The sequence below is a fragment of the Brienomyrus brachyistius genome, chromosome 11 (genome assembly GCF_023856365.1).
Source record: "Brienomyrus brachyistius isolate T26 chromosome 11, BBRACH_0.4, whole genome shotgun sequence".
Lineage (NCBI taxonomy): Eukaryota > Metazoa > Chordata > Actinopteri > Osteoglossiformes > Mormyridae > Brienomyrus > Brienomyrus brachyistius.
Window position 1 is genome coordinate 8,035,577 of NC_064543.1, and position 21,304 is coordinate 8,056,880.

At 44.0% G+C, this 21,304-nt stretch overlaps 1 protein-coding gene across 2 annotated transcripts; it reads right to left on the minus strand.

Annotated features, from left to right (window-relative positions):
• Nucleotides 1-17,829: 17,829 nt before the first annotated feature.
• bcl2l10 (BCL2 like 10) lies at nt 17,830-21,292 on the minus strand. 2 transcript variants are annotated; one of them, XM_049030999.1, is made up of 3 exons: nt 21,211-21,292; nt 20,032-20,445; nt 17,830-18,819 (listed from the first exon to the last, which is right to left on the minus strand). In XM_049030999.1, the coding sequence occupies exons 1-3, from the start codon at nt 21,244-21,246 to the stop codon at nt 18,697-18,699; spliced, it is 573 nt and encodes a 190-aa protein (XP_048886956.1). In that variant the 5' UTR covers nt 21,247-21,292; the 3' UTR covers nt 17,830-18,696. The 2 variants fall into 2 exon arrangements, with proteins under 2 accessions (XP_048886956.1, XP_048886957.1); XM_049031000.1 differs by lacking the exon at nt 21,211-21,292 and adding an exon at nt 21,085-21,207.
• Between the last annotated feature and the right edge of the window lie 12 nt (nt 21,293-21,304).

Genomic DNA, 21,304 nt, shown 5'->3' on the forward strand with positions numbered 1-21,304 from the left:
TGACTTACAAAATTTTTCAAGCAGCTCTGTCAATTTTGCCTGTAAACAATAATCTTTACATAGGCCATATTTTTATTTGCATTTATATTTGTCTAAACTTTTTGAATGACCCAATAAATTGCACCACATACATATCTTATAGTATATTGCATATCAGCTGACGTATGAACCGTTATGTAAACCGCCCCCCCCCCCAGTGCAAAATGTTAGACATGGTGCTTCTCTAAAAAAGCTATGGGGGCCGAACTGGAGTTTCTCTGCAGGAAGCCCATACATCTGCGCGATTTTTGCAGGTCATACCGTTTTCCTTCTGTCTGAAGACGAAGCAAAACTCCCCCCCCCCCCCCCGCCCCCCGCCCCCCCCCCCCCTCCGCCCCCCGCCCCCACTTAATGCAGGTGAGAAAGTTCACTCACTTGATTACATGGGAATCAGCAGCAATGTGTGAAATACCGGATCTGGAGCCACCATGACCTAAAGCCAGGGGCGACTCTCCCACGGCTGAAAGCAGATAGTCCTGGGAAAAGAGGCACGAGAAACAGGGCGTCTTAGTGGAGACGTCAGGCTGAAGGACCTGCAACCTGACGAGACGCGACCGGCTCTGATCTTAAATCAGAAATCCATCACAATACACAATTAGCAAAGTTTCCAAAATTTGCTTGGGTTAAAACAGCAGGCCCATGCGTCTCTGCTGCGGAAAGTTACCGGTGAGTGGCTCTTAATCTGGGCTGTTCCCCGGGTGACGGCTGAGGCATCTGAAATTACCGTGCTCTCGAGTCCCTGCAGTCCGGACAAAGCGCGTCATTCTGGTTCTGGACACGGCACGTGCGTCACCATTTTGAAAGGCTGCTTGGGCAATGGTGCCCTTAGGCGGGAGCCGCCACTGCAGGCCACCTGCAGCGGGTGAAACAGGATCCTCCGGATGTTCTCACTCTACAAAAGATCGTCTAGGAAACAAACACAGGATGCTGAGCCGTCTGTGGAAGCCGCACCATAAACATCAGCAGTGACTCATTTTTCAATCAAACATAAAATTCATATACACCCATACCTATGAATTACAACTCCCCAGTATTTTAATTCACGCCAAAACAAGCTGTGTAAATTAATAACCACATCGAAGCCTCAGCACGAGCCGTCGAAAGGCTTCCGGCACTTCAGACAAATGTTTGAACTTCACATAAATTCCCAGCAACAAATTTTTACCATTACAGCCCATTTTCAGCCCATCTTCATTTCTTCTTAATTGATTCTTCTTAGTTCGTTGTCTCTTGCTTCAAAATGTAATGTATGGTATGTGGTGTGTATGTATGCGTGTGTGTGTGTGTGTGTGTGTGTGTATAGTATGCCGACTGCATGCTACACACACACACGCAGTACTGTACAAAACTCTTAGGCAGTCAAAAATGTGCATTTATCTGGGTGGTAAGTGCACTTTTGCTCTGAACAAGAAAACACAATTTAGCATTAGAACATATGCAAATTAAGAGTAACACAACAAAAACTCGTAGGAACGTCTTCTGTTCCTCAAAAAGTTACTAATTTCTGGTTGGATGGATAGATGAACACCACTTCAGTTGCCAAACCTCACCACAGGGTCACCCCAGCCATTCTGTGTCTAATAAATTTTACCACTGGCTCACTTAATCAATTTAATTAGAAAATTACATGGGTGTACTGGACGGCTGCTGCAAACACTGGGGTGATTTTAGCAGAGGGTTTGAAATGGCTGAGCTGACACTCTTCGGCAGGCATAACAACATTGTTTTACACCAACATGAAGATCAGTTAAACATCATTTTCTTAGGCTGCCTAATTAACCCCCCGCCCCAAACGTGACTCAATCTAAATAAATGTCCAGGTTGGGCACTAGTAGTAACTGTGAGGCAGTTTAGCAGCTAGACAGGCTCTGCATCCATTTTTTAAACTGGGCAGAGCGAACGCTGGAGCGGCCGCCGTCCCTCTAGGGCCTGGCAGGCTGCCCGGCAGTATTTACGATTTCCACCTGCTGCAGCCCATCAGCCCTGAGCGGCCCAGCGCTGCCATAGTGTCACATGCCAGTTTGCGCGCTGGCACATTTTCTGGAGGTGTGAAAGGTAAGCTGTGACCTTCCTGCGCTCTGTCCCACCACCGCTTGCTTTGCATGGGTCCTCACCAATGCAGAGTTCCCTGAAAAGGTTTTCCCGGGAAAGGAGGGCTGCCCTTGTCCAACAGCCAGCAGAGGGCAAAGTCTTAGCCAAAACAATTAATGGGCATTTAAAGTGAATAGTGAGTGACCAGTGTTACCGGCAGCATGGCGGCTTTACGGGCAGAACACTTACCTTACACCTCCACTGCTGGGGGGGGGGGGCTTCACATCTCATTCTTGCTCTGTATGTGTGGAATTTGCACTTTCTTCCCATGTTTTGTGGGTTTCCTCCTGCACTCAGTATGTGCCCCATAAGGGCTGGAATACTGTGCAGGACGTACCCCAATCATGTGCCTTGTACTACGTTGGATAAACCCTATTGGATGTCCATTGTTTGAGCCCCCCCCCCCCACACACACACTTTTCCACATCCCTAAACACCAGTTCCTTGAAAATAGATTTGTTTATTTATGGAATCACAAGTCCAATTTAGCAACAATTGGGGGGGGGGAGACATTCACTCATGTCAATGTCGCAAAGGTATCCATTTTGACAGGTACGGTTCCTGTTCAGGTCCAGCTGTTTGTGGCCGAAGAGGAAAGTTAAGAATAAGGTCTACAGCTGGGGACAAAGAAGGTACTTAGTGGACACCCTAAGAAGGTCATTTCTTCTCCTCTCCACACCAACTAGGAAAGCCTTAAAAAGCAGCACAGCTTCAAGAGACACCCTCCCACCCAAAAAAAAAAAAAAAAACTCCATTTTGAGACGTTTGTAAATTTAAACCACTTGGCAATCGGCATCTGCATCACATGAAGAATAAACGCACAAATAGCACCACAATCTCAGGATCAACCGCTTGAGTCGTCAGATATTTTTATGACTATTGGCATCGGCTTCATGCCGTATCTTCGCCGATACGGGGACAATTGTTCCTTTCAGGCATGAACTTTGGATATGCCAGAACCCGCTTACAACATACAAGACAAGGTTTGGTTAATATTTTCCCTTTATAGTGGCTGTGATAATTGTCCACAAGCTTTAATCTCGTAGTAACACTTTAAACTTTTAACTGGTAACTTTTTTAACTGAAACAGGTCTGATTTCTTTCCACTTTGACTAACAAGTCGTGTTTGACTTTCCTCTTTACAGTGAGGTATATAGGTACCAGGGGTCACCCTGTTATATCAGTATGGGTCGCACAGCATGGTTAGTTCTGTATATATTGTGAGCTTCTTTTGTAGCAGTTGGTGCTGAAGTGACACAAGCTTGGAGGATCACCATGTCGTTAGAAAATGATCAAGTTTAATATTCGACAGGATGGATGTGTCAGGGTCAGCTCCTGTTGTTTCAGTCTTTTGTGTCCCTTCCCCGTTTGGCCAGCAGGTGTCGCTGGCCCTCCTGTCCCTCCTGTCAATCTTTGTGATTTTCCCTGTTTCCTGTCAGCTGTATGGCTCAACGTGTTGAGTATGCGGCCTCCTGCAAATCCCTTCTGTCGCCCCATTTGTAATTAATTAGTCTTGTTTACCCCCGTTTACTTTTGAGCCCTCGTGGTGCTTTCTTTTGTTAGTGTTTTCTTCTGTTTTTTAGTTCAGCTAATAAACCCCGTTTGTCCTTAGAGCCGCAAGTGGGCCATCCACCATTTCTGCCTGCACCATGCCTCGTTCTCCTGCCCAAACCGCCTCGTTTTGTGACTGGATGGATGGATGGATGGATGGATGGATGGATGGATGGATGGATGGATGGATGGACGGACGGACGGAGCGAGCGCCTCAATTTTTCCAGTTTTATGGAAATATATGTAGGCTTTAAGTATCAATGTCAAGTGCAATTAAGGCATAGGGCAAATAAACTATAGCAATTTAAAAAGAAGTCAAGAAATAATTTAGCGTACAAACTGTATTTAAAATTTTAGACTCACACCAGCAAAAGGTGGCTACTTTAAAAGCCAGACACACACAGCAATCTTTATACGAGGAATATCACATTTTTTGTCAGAAAGTTCTTCCCAGCTCTGCTGCAGAAGTACCCATGAATGTGTTGCACTTGTAGGTTGCTTGGCTTTCAGCCTTCTGCCCAGGTCATCAGCTAAGCAGCTGAATGGGTTTTAAGTCTGGAGGCTGTGCTAGCCCTTCCATGTTTTTAAGAGGACTATCTTGTTGATTTCTGTTAATTTAGCTCTGATATAGCCTGGAGGTACGTATATCTTGGGTTACTGCCTTGCTTCTGGACGAAACCCTGACTGACTACATGCAGACCAGAGGGCGTTGCATGCTGTGGTGACCATTTTGGTTCAGAATACCAGTCACTCCACTGGTGCTTTTCCACTTTTCAATTAAATTTCTGGAACAAGAATAGCTTTTCTTGTACGAACGAGCCGATCTGCATATATTTTGTATACATTTATATAGGAAATGATAGTCTGAGATAAAGTCCAGATCAGGACAGCCCTAGTTCACTAATGGCCACAATCTATATTTACACGTACTGCCTAGTGTTTGCAGACAGCATAAGACGACCTCACCTCTGTGCAATTTTACCGGCAGATAAACCTTTAACTGTCACACTCAGTCCCGCTGCCTCTGCTGTGATGGGTTTTGCTAATATTAGGACTCCTGGCTGCTTTCAAATGCATGAATGAATGCTTTTGAAGTTGCAGGCCAGACTTGCGACATAACAGTTTGTCACAGCGTGTTAATACTTCGCATCTACAGTAGTAGAGGCCAAATCTTGGTGAGCTTCGAAAAGAGCCACCAGATGAAGACAGTGAGACTGCATACTATTTTTATAATTACCCAGTCTACCCTGTATCTCCAAAAAAGTCTCACCTAATAAAATTAAATTAACTCAGGTCTAATGTCCGGCATCCACCCCGTTTATTTCCAGCATGCTTGTTTTTCCACTCCCTTATCAGATAGGTAGCGCCCGCATATATTTCCACCAATAAAAAGGGCAACTGAGCTTCTTTCCAAAACGAAGTTGGCATTTTCTCAGGCTGCGGCCGTTTCCAGCCCAAACTCTGTGACCACTGCGCAGAAAGCCCTTTGTCAGCCTAATCCGGGGCTGAAATAACAGGTGGCTGTACGCGCCATTTCCTGCCCGTTATCAAATGAAGATGAAAGTGACATTCATTCCAAGTTTCTCACATTCTAGACTGTAAAAATATAGACGAGTTATCAGTTCTGTGTGGAATAACTACTATGCCTAATTTTATACGTTGTCTTTTCTGGGAATCAATAACGATGGTGAAAATATGGATTTGCCGTGACTTTCGCTTGAAAAAGATACATGTGTTGGCAAGTCAGTCTATCTTCAGGAATAATTTGATACGTAACCGGCAGCTACAAATTACTTTAATTTAAGACGGCGCTTATTAAAACTGTTTCCTTAGATTAAAACGGCACACCCAGAGCTGTGCTAAAACAGGCAGTGCGTGGATATTAATGTGGGAGCCGAAAGTACAGCTCTCTCCGCATTTTCTCTATAGCATGAGACAGGAGGTCGGACGAGTTAGTGGAAAATAACCAGACAGGCGGTCCCTGCTCTTTCCTGGCGACAGGAACACCGTCACTGCATGTCAGCCAGGGAGACTTCGCGAAGAATGCTACCCGATTATTACCACAGAGGGTAATGGCGTGGCATTTCCAAACCCAGTCTCATTTCATGTGTAGCGTGATTTTCACCGTCGGACAAATAGCCTACGCCGTTTCTGCAGAGCTGCCGCATTTCAGCGTCGGGCTGCACGCCCCGGAAAAAGCGGCACATGTGTGTCCTCAAAGGACTGTTAGACCTGCTTCTAAAACCAAGCAGTTACCGGAATTAAGCCAAAAAGAGAAAGGAAACGATATCTTACTTTGGATGGCAGGGAGGGACTAAATGGCGGGTTTAAAACTGAATCGGCGCTATTATGTGTACAAAGCTTAACCACATAATTACATTAAATGTGTGGAACAAGAATAGATTTTCTTGTACGAACGAACTGATCTGTATATATTTTGTATACATTTATATTGAAAATAATAGTCTGAGAAAGTGCAGATCCGGACAGCCCTGCTTCCCTAATGGCCACGGTCTATATTTACACGTACTGTCTAGTGTTTGCATACAGCATAAACAGACCTCACCTCTGTACAATTTTACAGACAGATAAACCTTTAGCTGTCACACTCAGTCCCGCTGCCTCCGCTGTGATGGGTTTGTATTTGCTAATGTTAGGGCTCCAGGCTGTATTCATTATATCAGAGACAGATCGTTCTGAACACGGCTGCCTCAGCAGGAACATCTTTTCGTGTACATTAGTTTTGATCTTCCTCACACCAGTTTGTCTAAATTGTTGCATAAGACTCCATACCCATGTTAGAGCCAATCAGGTATAGCAAACCTTTCACGGTTTGGACCGGACACTGACTTTGCACCATTTGATTATCTTCTGCATATACCCACTTCTCCCTTTTGTCTCTGAAAATTCTCCTTGACTTCAATTTCTGTACACATTCAACTATCAGATCCTCCTTTTTACCCTTAACACTTGAAGACACGTGGCTCTTTGTTCCATCTTCTGATCCTGACACGTCCAACAAGTCTAACCCTGACTCATGACTATTATGTGACCACTAGCTCACATCTCACAAAACAGTAGTATAGCGACCGTACACTCTTAGAAAAAAGGGGTAAAATTGGTACTTTTGCTGTACCCTTGTATTTATACCTTTTAAAGTACAGAAATGAACTCTGAGGAACATCACAAAGGTACAAACAGCATTAACATACAATCAGTTGTACAGAAATATTCCAGTCCATTTCTGTACCTTAAAAGTTATATTTACCTACAGTTAAGGGTATAGTTGGCAGACCTTCGAGTAGGACAACAACAGTGACAAAGGTACATGTTATTACCCACATTTTTGACAGTGTAATGTGCACATTTCTTGTATTCAAATAGACTGGAATCTCTTTGACTAGAGTTGTAATCAAAGTAATAATGACCCAGGAGTTCCACCAGGACTGATGAACGGTCCCATGGTTACATTCTTATCGATTTTTACTCATTGGCACTGAGTTGTCAAGTTAACTTGTACCACCAGCCAGATGTTGGGTTTCTTCTGGGAAATGCATGACAATTTTCACCCCACCAATTACAAGGGTTCAAATAAATCACCTCACAGCTGGTGGAACGGCAGACCACTACTTTCAGCCTTTCAGCAAAAGTTTTAGTGGACTGTCCGGATGAAAAGGTTAAATTTTGCTGCCAACCCAATGTGGGTATGAAGTAGTTCAGTCCACAGCAGTAGGCTTAATGAGTCATTAAGCCTACAGGAGACCATGCCGTGTGAGGCACTGAGATGACACAAGTCTGTCTCCTGCACACTTCCTGTCTCACATCCACTGGCCAGCTGCCAAGCTCGGCCACACTGCACCACAGGATGATGTGTGCTCCACAGAGCGCGCAATGTGGGAAGCTCTCCGGCAGCAAAACCCAAAACTGGGTCTCTGTGCTCCCTACAAGCAAACCGTCTGTGCTGCGAGATTCTCAGTTCTCTGAAAGGAAATCGGCAAGCGCAGGGTTAAACGCTTACACTTTGAGGGCCTCAGTCAGTCAGCTGACATCGTTCATTCATGGTTTTCACTTCCCATCTTGATATCAGCCACATATTGGTCAGCGTATGCCTTATTTGCATTTAACCATAATTTACATGCTTGAGTCCGAGAGTGGTGACAGACGTTCCAGACTGAATTATGAAAAAGGCAACATCAGCCCAGGAAGGGGGAAAAGTAGGTCAGTACCAAATAGAAACACATGGGCACATGATGAATGCCTTGGTCCAAGCTAGCTGTAAAAGCTAAACACAAGTGAGATCATGTTTTTTTTTTTTTTAAGTTTAGTTTTGTTTGGCAGTATTTAAATAGCCAACGGTGATTTTGAGAAAGTTTTCTGAAAATTAACCTCGTGTTCAGCTTAAGTAGAGCAGGCAATGAAAGTAGATTTGATTTGTATAACAAAGATGGCTCAAATGATTGTCTGTTTTCGTATACTTTTCCAAATCACCTGATCCTGTCGAGCAGAACACAGAGTCATGGTCAGGTCTACAGCCCCGCTGAAACAGGAGCCCTCACATCCTGCCAAACGTCACACTTGCTTCCGCGCCCGTTAATTTCCTGCCCATAGAAGCACAGTTACCGACATATTTCCGAAAGCTGCGGTTCCTGACTGCAATAAGTATGTTGACAGAACGATAGAATCCTGTTAGCGGAAAAAGTTCTTGCCCTTGCAGTCCAGTGGACGGCATTTATAATGATTACATTACATCCTCTACACTTGGCTCATATGACTCACGTTTCATTAACGGTCATACATTTGCCTTTTGTTTTATTTGGAAACCCACGCAACACCTTCGCCATTATTAGCAATTCATGCTGGGTGAATATGTAACAAAATCATCTTTACTGCGTCTTGTTCTGAAAAATTAACTCCCATATTAAGGCTTTCTTCACAAAATCGGTATTTTGTTTACACCAGAAAGCGTAATTTTACGACGTTTCTTAAAACCAGTAGCACTCTGAGAATTTTTATTATACTAAAGTAGTCATTACACATAAACGCTGATAGAGGTCGCTGTGAGCCCATTACACGATTGATATCAGAATCATTTCATCCTAGCTTATATTAATAGCTACTAAAACTGAATTACAAATTATGCTGCAAGAATCACAACCATGACACACAAACGCGTGCACAACAGGCACTGTGTGATATCCTTGTAGTGACACGGTGCTGTTTACGTGGCTGACGTTGCCGGCTTTTTTATGAGCTAAGGTTGCGCCGTCTGGTGGAATACCTTGGAAACACAATGCGCCCGTTTGAAATGTGAACGTATTTGTCACAATGCATAAACTGAGAACTACCCCGAATGAAACACGTTTTATAATGATGTAATATAAAGGTTACTAAAGTGTGATAGTATTCATCAAGAGCAGTTACTCGTATAACCTGACTGAACGTTTTAACTGACTACTGTATTAGTACGGCACGAAGGCTACTCCTTTGGTGCTCGACGTAGAACATGTAGCCTATTTGTACTGTTCGCAAGAGAAAGAAATGATTTCGGTCAGCAGCAATTCGTTCATTTCGTCCGCCCACTGGTGTAATGATATGTGCTGAATTAAGAGTCGGCTGGGCAAGTAAACATTCAGCAAAATATATAACGATATGTAAGGAACGGTATATTAACCAACATAAAAATATTAAAGGGTTAATTCTAGGGATGTCCCAAGTGAGCAAATCAATGAACGGTACTGAATGTTTTACTTGAACAAAATCGAAAGATTCGATTTATTGAAAACAATCACGATTTCCATCTGTAGGCAAATCCATAGCAGACAGTAAAAGTGGCACAATACCAGCCAGTGCTCGACGTGGGTCGGTACTCAGCGGTACCCAGCACCTCACTCTTTCTCTCTTCAGAGTACCGGCATCTCCCAATATCTGTTTGGTACTCAATAACAAGGGGAGTACCAGCACTTGCTTTTCCCCACTTTCATCACCGATACCACCGGGATGCAGCCCAGTCGGGCAGTGGGTCACGATACAGGGAATGCATCCGTAGCACTACAGAGTCTGCAGAGTGTGGCTCGCCGATCAACTCAGTCATCGTCCTCTGCAAATGACCATCATTGTCTGTATCCTGCAAGGGCATCTCTGGTTTTATCGCCATGATCAAAATGAAAATTACCGTTTACACGATAGGAAAACCAGTTGATTTATCGGAATAATCTCCAGTGGAATGCCTTGTCATGGCACGGTAGTTTTAGCCATTGTCAGTTACCCTTCCTTATATAAGCAAGATACAGCATTATGCTAACATACCTGAACAACAGTAAGCAAAGCAAGGCTGACATGGACACATTCTTGAAGAAAACCCTTTTTAGTTAATGATCTTTGAGGTTAATGATCTTTCTCTGGTTGTGTGTGGCTCAGAAGGTTGGGACACTGAGTGGAAGGTCACTGGTTTGAATCCCGAGGTTGGCAGAGTGACGTCTCTATCAGGCCCCTGAACAAGGTCCTTAACCCCCTACTGCTCCATGGACAGGCTGACCCTGCCTTCTCAATTACACACCACGACGGATAAAAATGGCCGATAAATAAATCTGAAACTCACCCCAACGGGTATAGGCTAAAAGTAAGGGGTCGGGTGAATTTGGCAGTTCTACAGTTTCACGTACCTTTAGATGTTGTCCAGCTGCAATGACATAGGGAGAATGGAATGAATGAGGTCAGCAAGCCTTATTCCTGAACGGGCTTGTTTTTACTGCTGCGCTTGCTTTTGGAGCTCACCAGTCAGTCAACCCCCTTGTTTTTGTCCTAAAATAACACCCATTTACACTCAGCTGACTAGCTTACCACACACACACAGCCTGGTTTTCATCCTGTCAATCTGGGGGGGGGGGGGGGGGACACAACAAAACATGATGGATAAAACAGATTCTCAGCTCTTCCACTCAAGCACTACCTATAGTTTGTGGGATCTAGAGCAGATGCAGCATAATGCGGAAATGGATTAGAGTTTAAGGAATCCGCTATTTAAATCCCTTTTAATAATCTCTTACTGATTCCTGGTAAACATGCAATAGGTTTACTTTTGTGATATGTTCCTAATATCGAAATCCATAAAAGTAAATATATCACGCTGTGGAAAAGCAGAAACAAAACACATTTGTCTTGCAACAATGATCTTGATTGTCTGTGCACAATATCCACACGACCACAGGAAATGAGGTAATTTTCATTCACTATTGTCATTGATAACCAACATCACAAACAGATTCATTGTTTGTAGCATCTATGGTCAGTGAGACAATGATTTCAAAGAATATTTAGGTTATTCTATCATATTATTCTGGTGTCCTAGTGCTGAATGAAACAATAGAACCATTTTCTGGGAACAGGGGAAGAGGGAAAAAGATTTCAGCTGAATATATTTGGCACTTTGGACTCTTTGCGGCGTGTGTCTGTTTTTCATTACTTGGGCATTACTGGTAAAACTTATCATTTTGCTCACATGGAATATGCATGGAGCATTAACAAAACACCATAGACAACCAGATAAGCAGAGAAACCACTGACAAAACTCCATCATGCTGGAAAAGAAAGAAACCCAGTCAAAACAGTTAGTTATTGTGCTTTCCAACTATATGCCACTGTCATTATTTAGCCTATTCATACACTGCTATGGATCAGGGTACGAGGACGAAATGGCATCATCATTTAAAAGGCAGATATGGACAGGACAGGCCAGTATTTATTAGTCACAATGAGTAAAAATTAAATGGTTCGCATCTCAGCCTGGTGAGAAGACACTCATCAGACTGTCCTGTTCATAGTGTGATCACACTGGATGCAGTAACATAACTGAACTGTTCAGGCAAGAATACGAACGGGTCACAGAGAATGAGTAACACACATAGAAATGTACCAGTCCCCTCTAAGACTTCCAACCAACAACCTCCCAGCTACACACCCTTCTCAGCAATCAGCATACCACCTGCTGCCACAGGGTAATGGCACGCTCACATGTAAATAGTCATTCCCACAAATATCCAATGTGTCCCACAGAAGATGAAAATACACTGGAGTTTGGCTGCAATTTTAATTAGATGCTGTGACAAGAAAATATAGCCCAACATCTGCTGAGACTGCAGAACGCCAATGTCCTAAAACCTTTTGAAGCCAGGCCGGTGCTTTCAGAGGTATTGATAAACCTTTGTTCTGGGTTATTTTTAACACGTTAGAAAACTGCAAAATGCCTGCTAGCCGTGGTGTCCCGATGGCACAAGGTGAATCGGAGCTTCAGAGCGGCTCTTTAAGTCATGTGACTCTGCCCCAGTGGCCATATGCATCTGACAGCCCCAACAATGACTAGACACACCGGAGGAACCGACGCGATGAAGGGAGTCGCTGGAGATTCAAATATCTGCGCTAACAGTAGCCGGCTATAAATGGCTCGGTGGGCAATGAGAAGGTAAGATTAGAATCTGCCCACGAGAGATTAATCGCTTTGCGTCCCTATCTCTGTCATCACTTTTGGCAGGGTACAGGCCCTGCTTGACAGTGGGGTCAGCGGAGGCCAGGATCTGGAGGAAATACAATCTCAGCGGTGTCATGTCATCCCCATTAGCATAAACGGCAAAGGGATCTGAAAAGAACAGAGTGAAGGATGTCTGAAATGCCAGCGGGGATGTCGCTCCTGCTCTGTCTCGAGCAAGTCAAAGCCCAAGCTATAAACGGACAGCGTTAGAAATGACATCACACAGCTGAGCCCAGTCCCAGCCGGGGTCCGGGGTGTCACACTGGGCGTTGCTGGTGAGCTGACATTATGCTAATGCTACACTTGGCTGTTAGGACTTGCACCGGCTCCCATGGAGCTGAGGGTTGGACTGCAGCTTACAGAGACAGAGGCCTTTTCATTCCTAGGAGCAAAACTGGACGTCTAGACAAAATCCCCCCAAGCAGCCGATTCAGAAAAATCCATTTATTCAGTCAGTGGTTTCCAAAACACCCGCATGATAAACTTCTCTCTTCGGAGGTGATACAAGTCATCTTTTCATTGAACGGCCTCATTAAGTCACCAGGGTAACATTCCAGGGCTGTATTGTACAGGAACCCTCTACCAATAAATATAACCTGCTACCCAAGTCTCACCTCCCCCCCTTTAGAGCCAACCTGCTCTCTGGCGAAGCTCCCATGCAAACGGGCAGCCAAAACACAAACATCAAGCGAAACAATAGACACTGTCAGCAGAGGGACGCTCTCCTTCCTGCTATTTGCCTACACGCTGGAGTTGCATGTTTATGATTGAACTCCTAAATTGGAACAAGATCCCACTGGCAGATAAAACTGACAAGAAGTGGAATGTGGAAGACGGAGAGGCACACGATCCCGGATGACGGCCCTCCATAGCATCCTGCCACTGGGCATTATGCTTCAGGTTTCATCAGACTGCTTTGCGGCACTAACGCTGCACTCCAAAACACCAATTTATGAGGGGATGCATGCCTATTATTAGTGAATTATGAGGTTGGAAACAGTGCAGATATCTCCAGATTACACGTCTCGGAAGGTCTGGGCAGCCGTGTGCACACCGAGGCAAATTAACTGACGTTTAGGTCTGCGGATCAAACTGAGGTGCTCTGTCGGGACTTGTGAGAAATGGAGAGAGTCTCACTCAGCGACAAGCTCTATTTGCAGGGGGAACATCTGACGCTGAGCTCACCGCGTTCTCGGCTCCTTTCCGAAAATGATGGCATCTGACCCCCCGCCACGCCGCATCACCACCCGCCCACGTGTGTATGAGTAAGCAAACTGCTCGCTAACCCCACTGTCACTAAACACAAGCTGTGTATTTAAGTTCATCTCCATGGCAACATGCTCCGCATTACTGATAACAAAGGCAGAGACAAAAGCATCTGTCTAGATAACGAATCAGGAATCAGGCCACATCAGACAGACAGGCAGTTAATGCTGAGTGGCCCGTTCATCCAGCCATGGCAAATGTATGCAGCACCTCCTTTAACAAAATCCTCTTAAAATTTAATCTTCCTGCCCATTTTCCCCCAGTGAATGAATCAAAGAATCCCAATATATATAAATGTTGGCTTAGGTTTGCCAGGAAACACCAGTAAACAAGAGCAATATCTAGAAACAGAGAGATAAAAAGATGAGGGGGGAGATTCTACGCTTGCTCACTACAATTCCTTCTGCCGCCCCCTGGAGGATGGGCTCCCCCTTTGGGTCTGGTTAGGGTTAGGGCTTCCCCTGCTGCCCCCTAGAGGATGGGCTCCCCCTTTGGGTCTGGTTAGGGTTAGGGTTAGGGCTTCCCCTGCTGCCCCCTAGAGGATGGGCTCCCCCTTTGGGTCTGGTCTCGTTAGTGTAGGGCTTCCCCTGCTGCCCCCTAGAGGATGGGCTCCCCCTTTGGGTCTGGTCTCGTTAGTGTAGGGCTTCCCCTGCTGCCCCCTGGAGGATGGGCTCCCCCTTTGGGTCTGGTTCCTCCCAAGGGTTTTTCCCTTCTAGGGAGATTTTCTGTGCCACTGTCACCTCTGGCTGCTCACTGGGGGCTTTTGGGCACTTTGAGACAATGAAATATTGTGAAAATGTGCTATACAAATCAAACTGAACTGAGCTGAAAAATTCTACTCAGAAAACTGCATCCCAGATATGCAGAAGTCAGTCTTACAGTTCTGGTCAGGCGCCCATAATTTCACATCTGCATGTTCGCATGAAGAACCACAATGAGCTATGTAAAGACCAGCAGAGCTTTGGAAAACGCGCGAAAACACCATAACGTCTGCGGATAGATTCGCACATAAAGCAAGTAAAATGAGCAACAATTTTCAGGACTCAGGCATTTGCACATCATCATGCCAAAAGACTGCAGGCTGGAGGAGAACAAGGGAAGCATTATAAAAAAAAAAGCATAAAAAAGGTCGAAATGAGGGCAATCATCCTTCAGACTTCAAAGGGCATAGACCACATCGCCAGTGCTAGATCAGTTACATGCACCTTCGCCACAACAAGAAGGATCAGACTGCAAGGCTAAAAGAGATCATTGTTCAGATGGAAAAACTCATGTCCGTTATCTGTGCTGTCTGTCCCGAAAGCCAGGTACCAAAGACCACACAGAGACACCCTCACCGACATAAGCAGGCTTTTCTTATACTTTTGGTGACCTCCATGTTTTGCATGACAAACATGGACACATAGAAAATGCAGAGGACCAAAGCTTTGAGGTGAAGATGGAAGAGAGATTGCCTTGAATAAGAGCCCCAGGATTACAGAGCTTTATTGAGTGAGACTGGCTGTTTTTCTCCCCCTTTTAGAAGTGAGCTGAACAAACAAACACTTATAGGTACAGATATAGATATTCAATACTAGAAAACCTGATTCGTTTGGTCATGCAGTGACTCGAATGCAGTTACTTCAGACAACCTCTGACACGTCGTGTCTTTAGGGCACTTTTGTTCCATTGCTTTAGATGCAACTGTAAGCTGGCGGGCGATGCTTGTCCTGTCTGGAACATCCCAATCTCAGGGTTAGAGTTTATTCTCCGAAAACCCATTTGCTTTTTCCATTTGACCATGTCGTTTGGACGGACAGACACTTTGTAGCGATCAATTACTGCCTCCTACCGCTTTGAACCATCGGATTTGGTTTCATAGGGAGATGGGATCTTTCACAGTTACACAAGAAGCCCTAATGGAGAAACTAAGGTTTGGACCTCTGTATTGGGTAACGGTCCTCAGTTCACCTTACCTGTTTTATTCACCCTTTCATTCTTTGTAGAAAATTAGCTCACTGAAACTTCAGGTCTATAACTTACACGCAGCGGTATCTTTGAGAAGGTTCCATGGAAGGGTCAGAAACAAAGGATTTTTATTTAATTTTGATTGGTCATAGACAGACTTTGCTGGACATATTCCGGCCAGTAATAGTTTTCCTAACTTACACCTACGAAAGATTACAAGATCCCTTGAAATTAAAAGTGCCCATTTGAATGAATGGCCACCCAGTGCACGGCGTCAGCAAGCAATTAGAAATTCTGAATACCGAAATAAAAACCCACACAACACAGGGAGGAACATGCAAACTTTGTACACAGAGACTGTTGGTGGGATCTGAACTACCACCCCCATCGGTACAAGGTGCCAGAATCACCCTCTGTGTCAACAACATGATAATTTGAGGTTTCAACCAAACAGACTCAGTTATGCCTTAGACCATATTTTATACACCTTTGGTAAATCAGGACGACGTCCTAAGGAGGATTCTTGACATCTCATTTGCGTTGCCAATTTTAAGACAACCAACTAGGGAAGAAGTGCTTAGGCACAGCTATTTCAATCATTTCTAAAGTCACTCAAAGTCAGTCTCTCTTAGCAGTATTGGGGAAAATATGATAAGGACCCTGCATTTCCCTCACAAAAGATATTCCATTATGACCCAGACATGGGATTTAGTTTCTCAATTCTTCATAGATGTTCATGAATGACCATCTGCAAATACCCGCTCCTCTGAAGTACAAGCAGCATGCTTTATTTGACTTTTGCACAAGTACATTGGGACCCTTCTCTTCACCAACCCCATCTTGCTCTCCATAGCGCTTGTGGAGTTGGGGGGGGGGGGTAGGGGCCTTACTCAAGGGCCCGTGGACATGTGACTGTTCTGCTGAGGCCGGGGCTCAAACCAGCGATCTTCTGATCACGGGCACAGAGACGTGGCCTGCTGAGCCACTCACAACAGAAAAACACTCGATAGTTGCTCAACCTAAAATGCGACCAAAAGGGAAACCCCATTATCTAATCAGCTAACATTGTCCAAAAGTTCTGCTGTATGGAGATTAGATTACAGAGTAAATTGTCCAAGACTGAATCCATCCAGAATACACTCCAGGCAAGAGGTATTACTGAAATGCGGTCCGGTCCAAGCACAACACACAACACAAATGTAACATCTGGCAAGAAAGAACTAAAATAAGTGAAACCGTTTCTACAGCATCAAACTCCTTGTATGGTCATTTGTCCAAAGTAGCGAAAATGTGGTTAAAAATCCAGACGGGAACTTGTGGCTAATGCTGCAGAGTCTGTTCGTCGTCATGCGGTTCGTTTTTTTTTTGCATGCGCCCGAAAAGGAAATCACATTCATTTCCAAATCATGTAAAGGGAGCCTGTCGGTGCTGCTGCAACTTCATCACCAACGCGCAACCCAGGTCAGCAGGGTCAAGGACGAACGTGTCAAAATACCTCTATTTTGACAGCGGCTTAAAAGGTGCAATCCCTTTGCAGTTAATATCCATTGTATAATGTAATTATCTGAAGATAAAACACTGTAGATATGTACATTGCCAACTAGTCGTTAATACAAACAAGGGATTGTGGGCAAAATTTGCTGTAGATACCTCTGACGTCTTGAATACAAAGCGAAGCTGGGTTTCCATTTTCCATAAAGAAACTAGACACAGCACCGGAGAAAAGATAAAATGCCCAAGTCAGAATCCTGGGGACAATGACCAGGGAAATTAAAAAGGGTGACAATCCAAAAATGACAAAGTAACAGAGCAGAGTCTGTGGCTTCATACATGGTGGTGTAGGGTGAGAACAAAGCTCTAAGTACTTTTTATAGTAGGAGAGAGTCAGGAAGGCTCTCCAGTGCTAAAAGCATCAACATAAATAATGTAATTTAGTATCCCTCAGTGACGGGCCAGAGAGGTAACGCCATCTGAGATGGAAACTCAACAGCACCCACATTGTAAAACAGACCTAACAAGCGGTCAAACTGATCTTAGTTACATGTTCTAGCAAGAAGCTTAACTGCTTCGTATTTTAAACGCACACCGAAAGATGAAGAAAAGCACAGTTTTGTTTTTCTCCCCAGAGTATTTCGTCTTTTATTAAGAAATGGTTTAATAAATAAGTTGATTAAAAAATAGAATCGTCAGGAATCACCTTTACAAATTCAACTTAATCATAGAGAGGCTTAAAAGTGGCGAGACAGAAAAACACAAAAGCTTGAAAATCAAGTTAGCACCTTCAGAGAATGTCAGAAAGTCACCTTCAGAGAACGTCAGAAAGTCACCTTCAGAGAATCATTTCTTTTGTCCGTTAAGAGTCCAGCAAGACAAAGTTTGTGTTATGGCAGGAAATAACTATGGCATTAAACTTGGAACTTCAGGTACATTTTTATTTTAATATAAATATATTAAATTTATAAATTACTTGAACAATGTTTGACCAACAGCCATTTGAAAGACAGGTATTCCATACGCAGTGAGTTGGTGGGTCTTCATCTGAGAATATACCAACCGTGCTTAGTAGTGTTTTGATAATACATTACAAATGTTTTAATACAGCAATGCTTCATCCACGGTGCATGATATATGTTTGACAATGAATCTCTGTTAAAACCTCGGTGCCAAGGCAAGCATAAATGCATAGTCACGTGTGGGCGAAAAGTCAGTCACGCGGCTCTTACTGGGAGCCATAAGACGGGCTGGAGTGTCAGAGGAAGGGACACTGGGCTCTGACTGACATGCTGACTGAATGATTCACATCTCAGCAAACCGACCCTACCTTACGCCAACATTATAAGTGTGCTCGTGGTAATCAAACGTCACTTTTAACTGGTTTCTCAAACTAATAACAGCAGAAATTTTCGACCAAATTAACCGATCACCAAGAACAACAAATGCGTTGATTAATTCAAATTATTATTCAGTGAGTGAAAAGTGAAACATTTCGCCCATTCTTTCAGTCATTCCTAAGCAGTATCACGATTTAATAATGAACAATTAAGGGACACGTTCCACGTGATGCGCTTCGCGAACTGGAACACATTCAGTCAACATCCCAATCAAAGGTGACCAGCATAGAAGGGCACATCCGCAGGGGTTCCCGGTAAGAGGTCCCACCAGCCCAATCGTACAATCAGAATACCTCACTTTCGGATCTGTATCACATTATTATCTTTTGCAGCTATAATTTGCAAGGTTGTCCTGTTTTAATTATGGAAGTGAAAGCGTAGAAGGCGTCAGCGCACGAACAGGAACGTTATACCCGCAATGCCCACCCCGGCGGCGGCGAACAGCGCCGTCTTCATGGCGGACTCGTGGTTCTGTCCTCTTGAACTGTGAAAAAACTTGCAGAATCCGTCCTGTACAGGAGAAAACAGAAAATTAGCTAAATGGCCTACTGACGCCAGTTCAGAGACGAAAGCAAGTCCATATACACTGTGGGAAACACAAACACACAGACTGCCTTCACGGTGCCATGTTTTGACGACGGACATAAACACGATCGGCACACCATGACACACTTTAAACACTTTAATGAGAGTTAATCACAAGCCCTTTTTACATTTAAATCGCCTAAGCGGAGAGTTACGTTGATGTCGTGGGCCCTGATTACAGAGAAACCCAGAGCCGTGGGTGTCAATCAACGTCAATTAACGCAGGTTTACAAACAGCGGACAATGGGGCTAAGGTGCAGATTAAAAACATATCTTTACTGTGAACTCTGGAGAAACTTAATTTCCCACTGCACTCTGTAATAGGAAGCAGACGGTAAGAAAATGTAAAAAATATATATTTCGGAGCTAGGGCATTACATACGGCTGTCCTGGGAGTCAGCGCTGATGCGTTAGTCATTTAGTTAGACAACGAATAGATCTATAACAGTTACAAACACTAAAACTTCAGCAAAATATCTTTGGAAGTAATCTGAACTATCTAAAAGCATCAGTAGTGACCAGGTGTTTATACGCAAGTTCTGAGAATTTTAAAGAATTATGCACCATTTTGTATTTAATGCAATTTCCACCTTTAATCATGCAATAGGAGTAGGGGCCAAATTTTTGAGACCGAGGCTGTTTGCTCGATTTGATTTTTAAACATTATATGATTTGAATAATGTATCCATAAAACAAACATCTGATACGCGACCGTTTAACCCAAGTCCTTATAACCAACTAGCGCTGGCTACAATGTAACCGAATCAAACACTTCTGCTAAAGGCATAGACACAAAAAACTGCAGACATTTGCACTCTCATTCAGTTAATGTTTTTCATGCAGCTGCATATCTTGTCAGGAACTCAAATCCTAACCAGCAGGGGAAAAATGGTCACTATAATGACTAAGAGGCTCCCTCGCAACAAACTAGCTATTAAAGGCAGGAATGCAAAACATTCCCATGTTGCTAGGCGAAGGTTTCCTGACAAATTCTTCTATATGCATCACATCATCCTACGTGTACGTTTTGTTTTCACAACGCTGGATTGTAGCACCAAATAGCTAAGCACGTTTGTCATTCTATACTCATACTTAAAAGAATTTCAGACCCCAAGTAATGAGAAAGGATGCACTTACCCATCCTTCATTTTGCAACAGCCAGTCTTGTTTCTCCACTCCCAGGTAGTCGGCTATCGTCTCCGCCAGTCTTCTGCAGCAGTCCTTCCCTTCCCCTCGGGAATGGAGCTCGCTCACCAGCACTCCGGTGAATGCAAAGAGCGACACCACTCTCCCCCAGTTTAACTTCCCATCCCCTACCATCTCCGCCATCACCTTTCTTAAACTAGTGCTGCGGTCCGGTCCACAAGAGTCCAGAAAAGTTTGCACGAGAGAGCGAAATTTGGAGAGATTCTGCTTCTCGATCTCCTTGGCCAAGCAGCGCATTGCTTCTGAGGCCGGGCCGGGCGGTGTCCGCTGCACTCCAACGCAGAATTCCAAGTAATCTTCTGCCAGCACCAATGTCTCCTTCGACAACCAGCAGGACATTTTCCCCTAAAAAATAGAAACCAAGCATTTTAGATCTTGGAGTTTAACGCATACCAGATGGTACAATGGGTGGGATATCCTCCTCCCTCTCCAGTATGAAACCAGTTCAGAGCAGTTCTAGCAATCAGTTACACGATTCACTAAGATTGCACAAAACCAGAAAAGTATGTCCTCGGGATGGGGCGTGGATCATTTCCTTTACACGTAATTAATCAAATATTTGGGATCTAGTCAAGAATTCGGTACAAGGTGTCTATTAAAAGCGCCGCATGCACGTAATTACTGAAAAATGAAGCCAAATGGAAAACGTATACATGATTTAATTCTTAAACATTAAATAATTTTTAAAACGTATCCATAAAACTGAAACATGTGATACGCGACCGTCAACCCAAGTCCCTATAACCAGCTACAGTGTAACCGAATTAAACACTCTGTACTTTCCATAGCAGCAAGGCGAGTTTGATTAAGAGATCGCACACTGCCAGCTACACTGATAAATTATAGCTACATCCACATGTAACTATAATTATTTCGGTTTCTGATTGTTATACACAATTTTTATACAGCGCACGTTTTATCTGTCATTGACAATGAGCCGAGACACAAAGGACACACAGCAACAAAAAAAGTCTATACCGAGACCTTTAAATTAGCGAGGATTATCGGGTGTTTCCTGTACACAGACACTCGAACTAAGTTGCCATAAAATCAAAATTTAACACCAAGACATGCAAACATTTAAAAATAAAGAGAAGACGAAGGACTCACCTCCCAGAGACACGAAAGAAACTCACAGTTTTTCATCTGCGCGAAGGAGGGGGGGGAGTTGACCTTTTTCAGACTCTCTTCCGGTTTTTTTTTT

Bases quoted from the DNA above. Each gene is read 5' to 3' on its own strand.
- bcl2l10 (XM_049030999.1), bottom strand. From the start codon at position 21,246: ATGAAAAACTGTGAGTTTCTTTCGTGTCTCTGGGAG. The intron at 20,446-21,210 runs GTGAGTCCTTCG...TCTATTTTTTAG, and splicing joins TTCTTTCGTGTCTCTGGGAG to GGGAAAATGTCCTGCTGGTT. The intron at 18,820-20,031 runs GTAAGTGCATCC...TCTCCTGTACAG, and splicing joins TGTTGCAAAATGAAGGATGG to GACGGATTCTGCAAGTTTTT.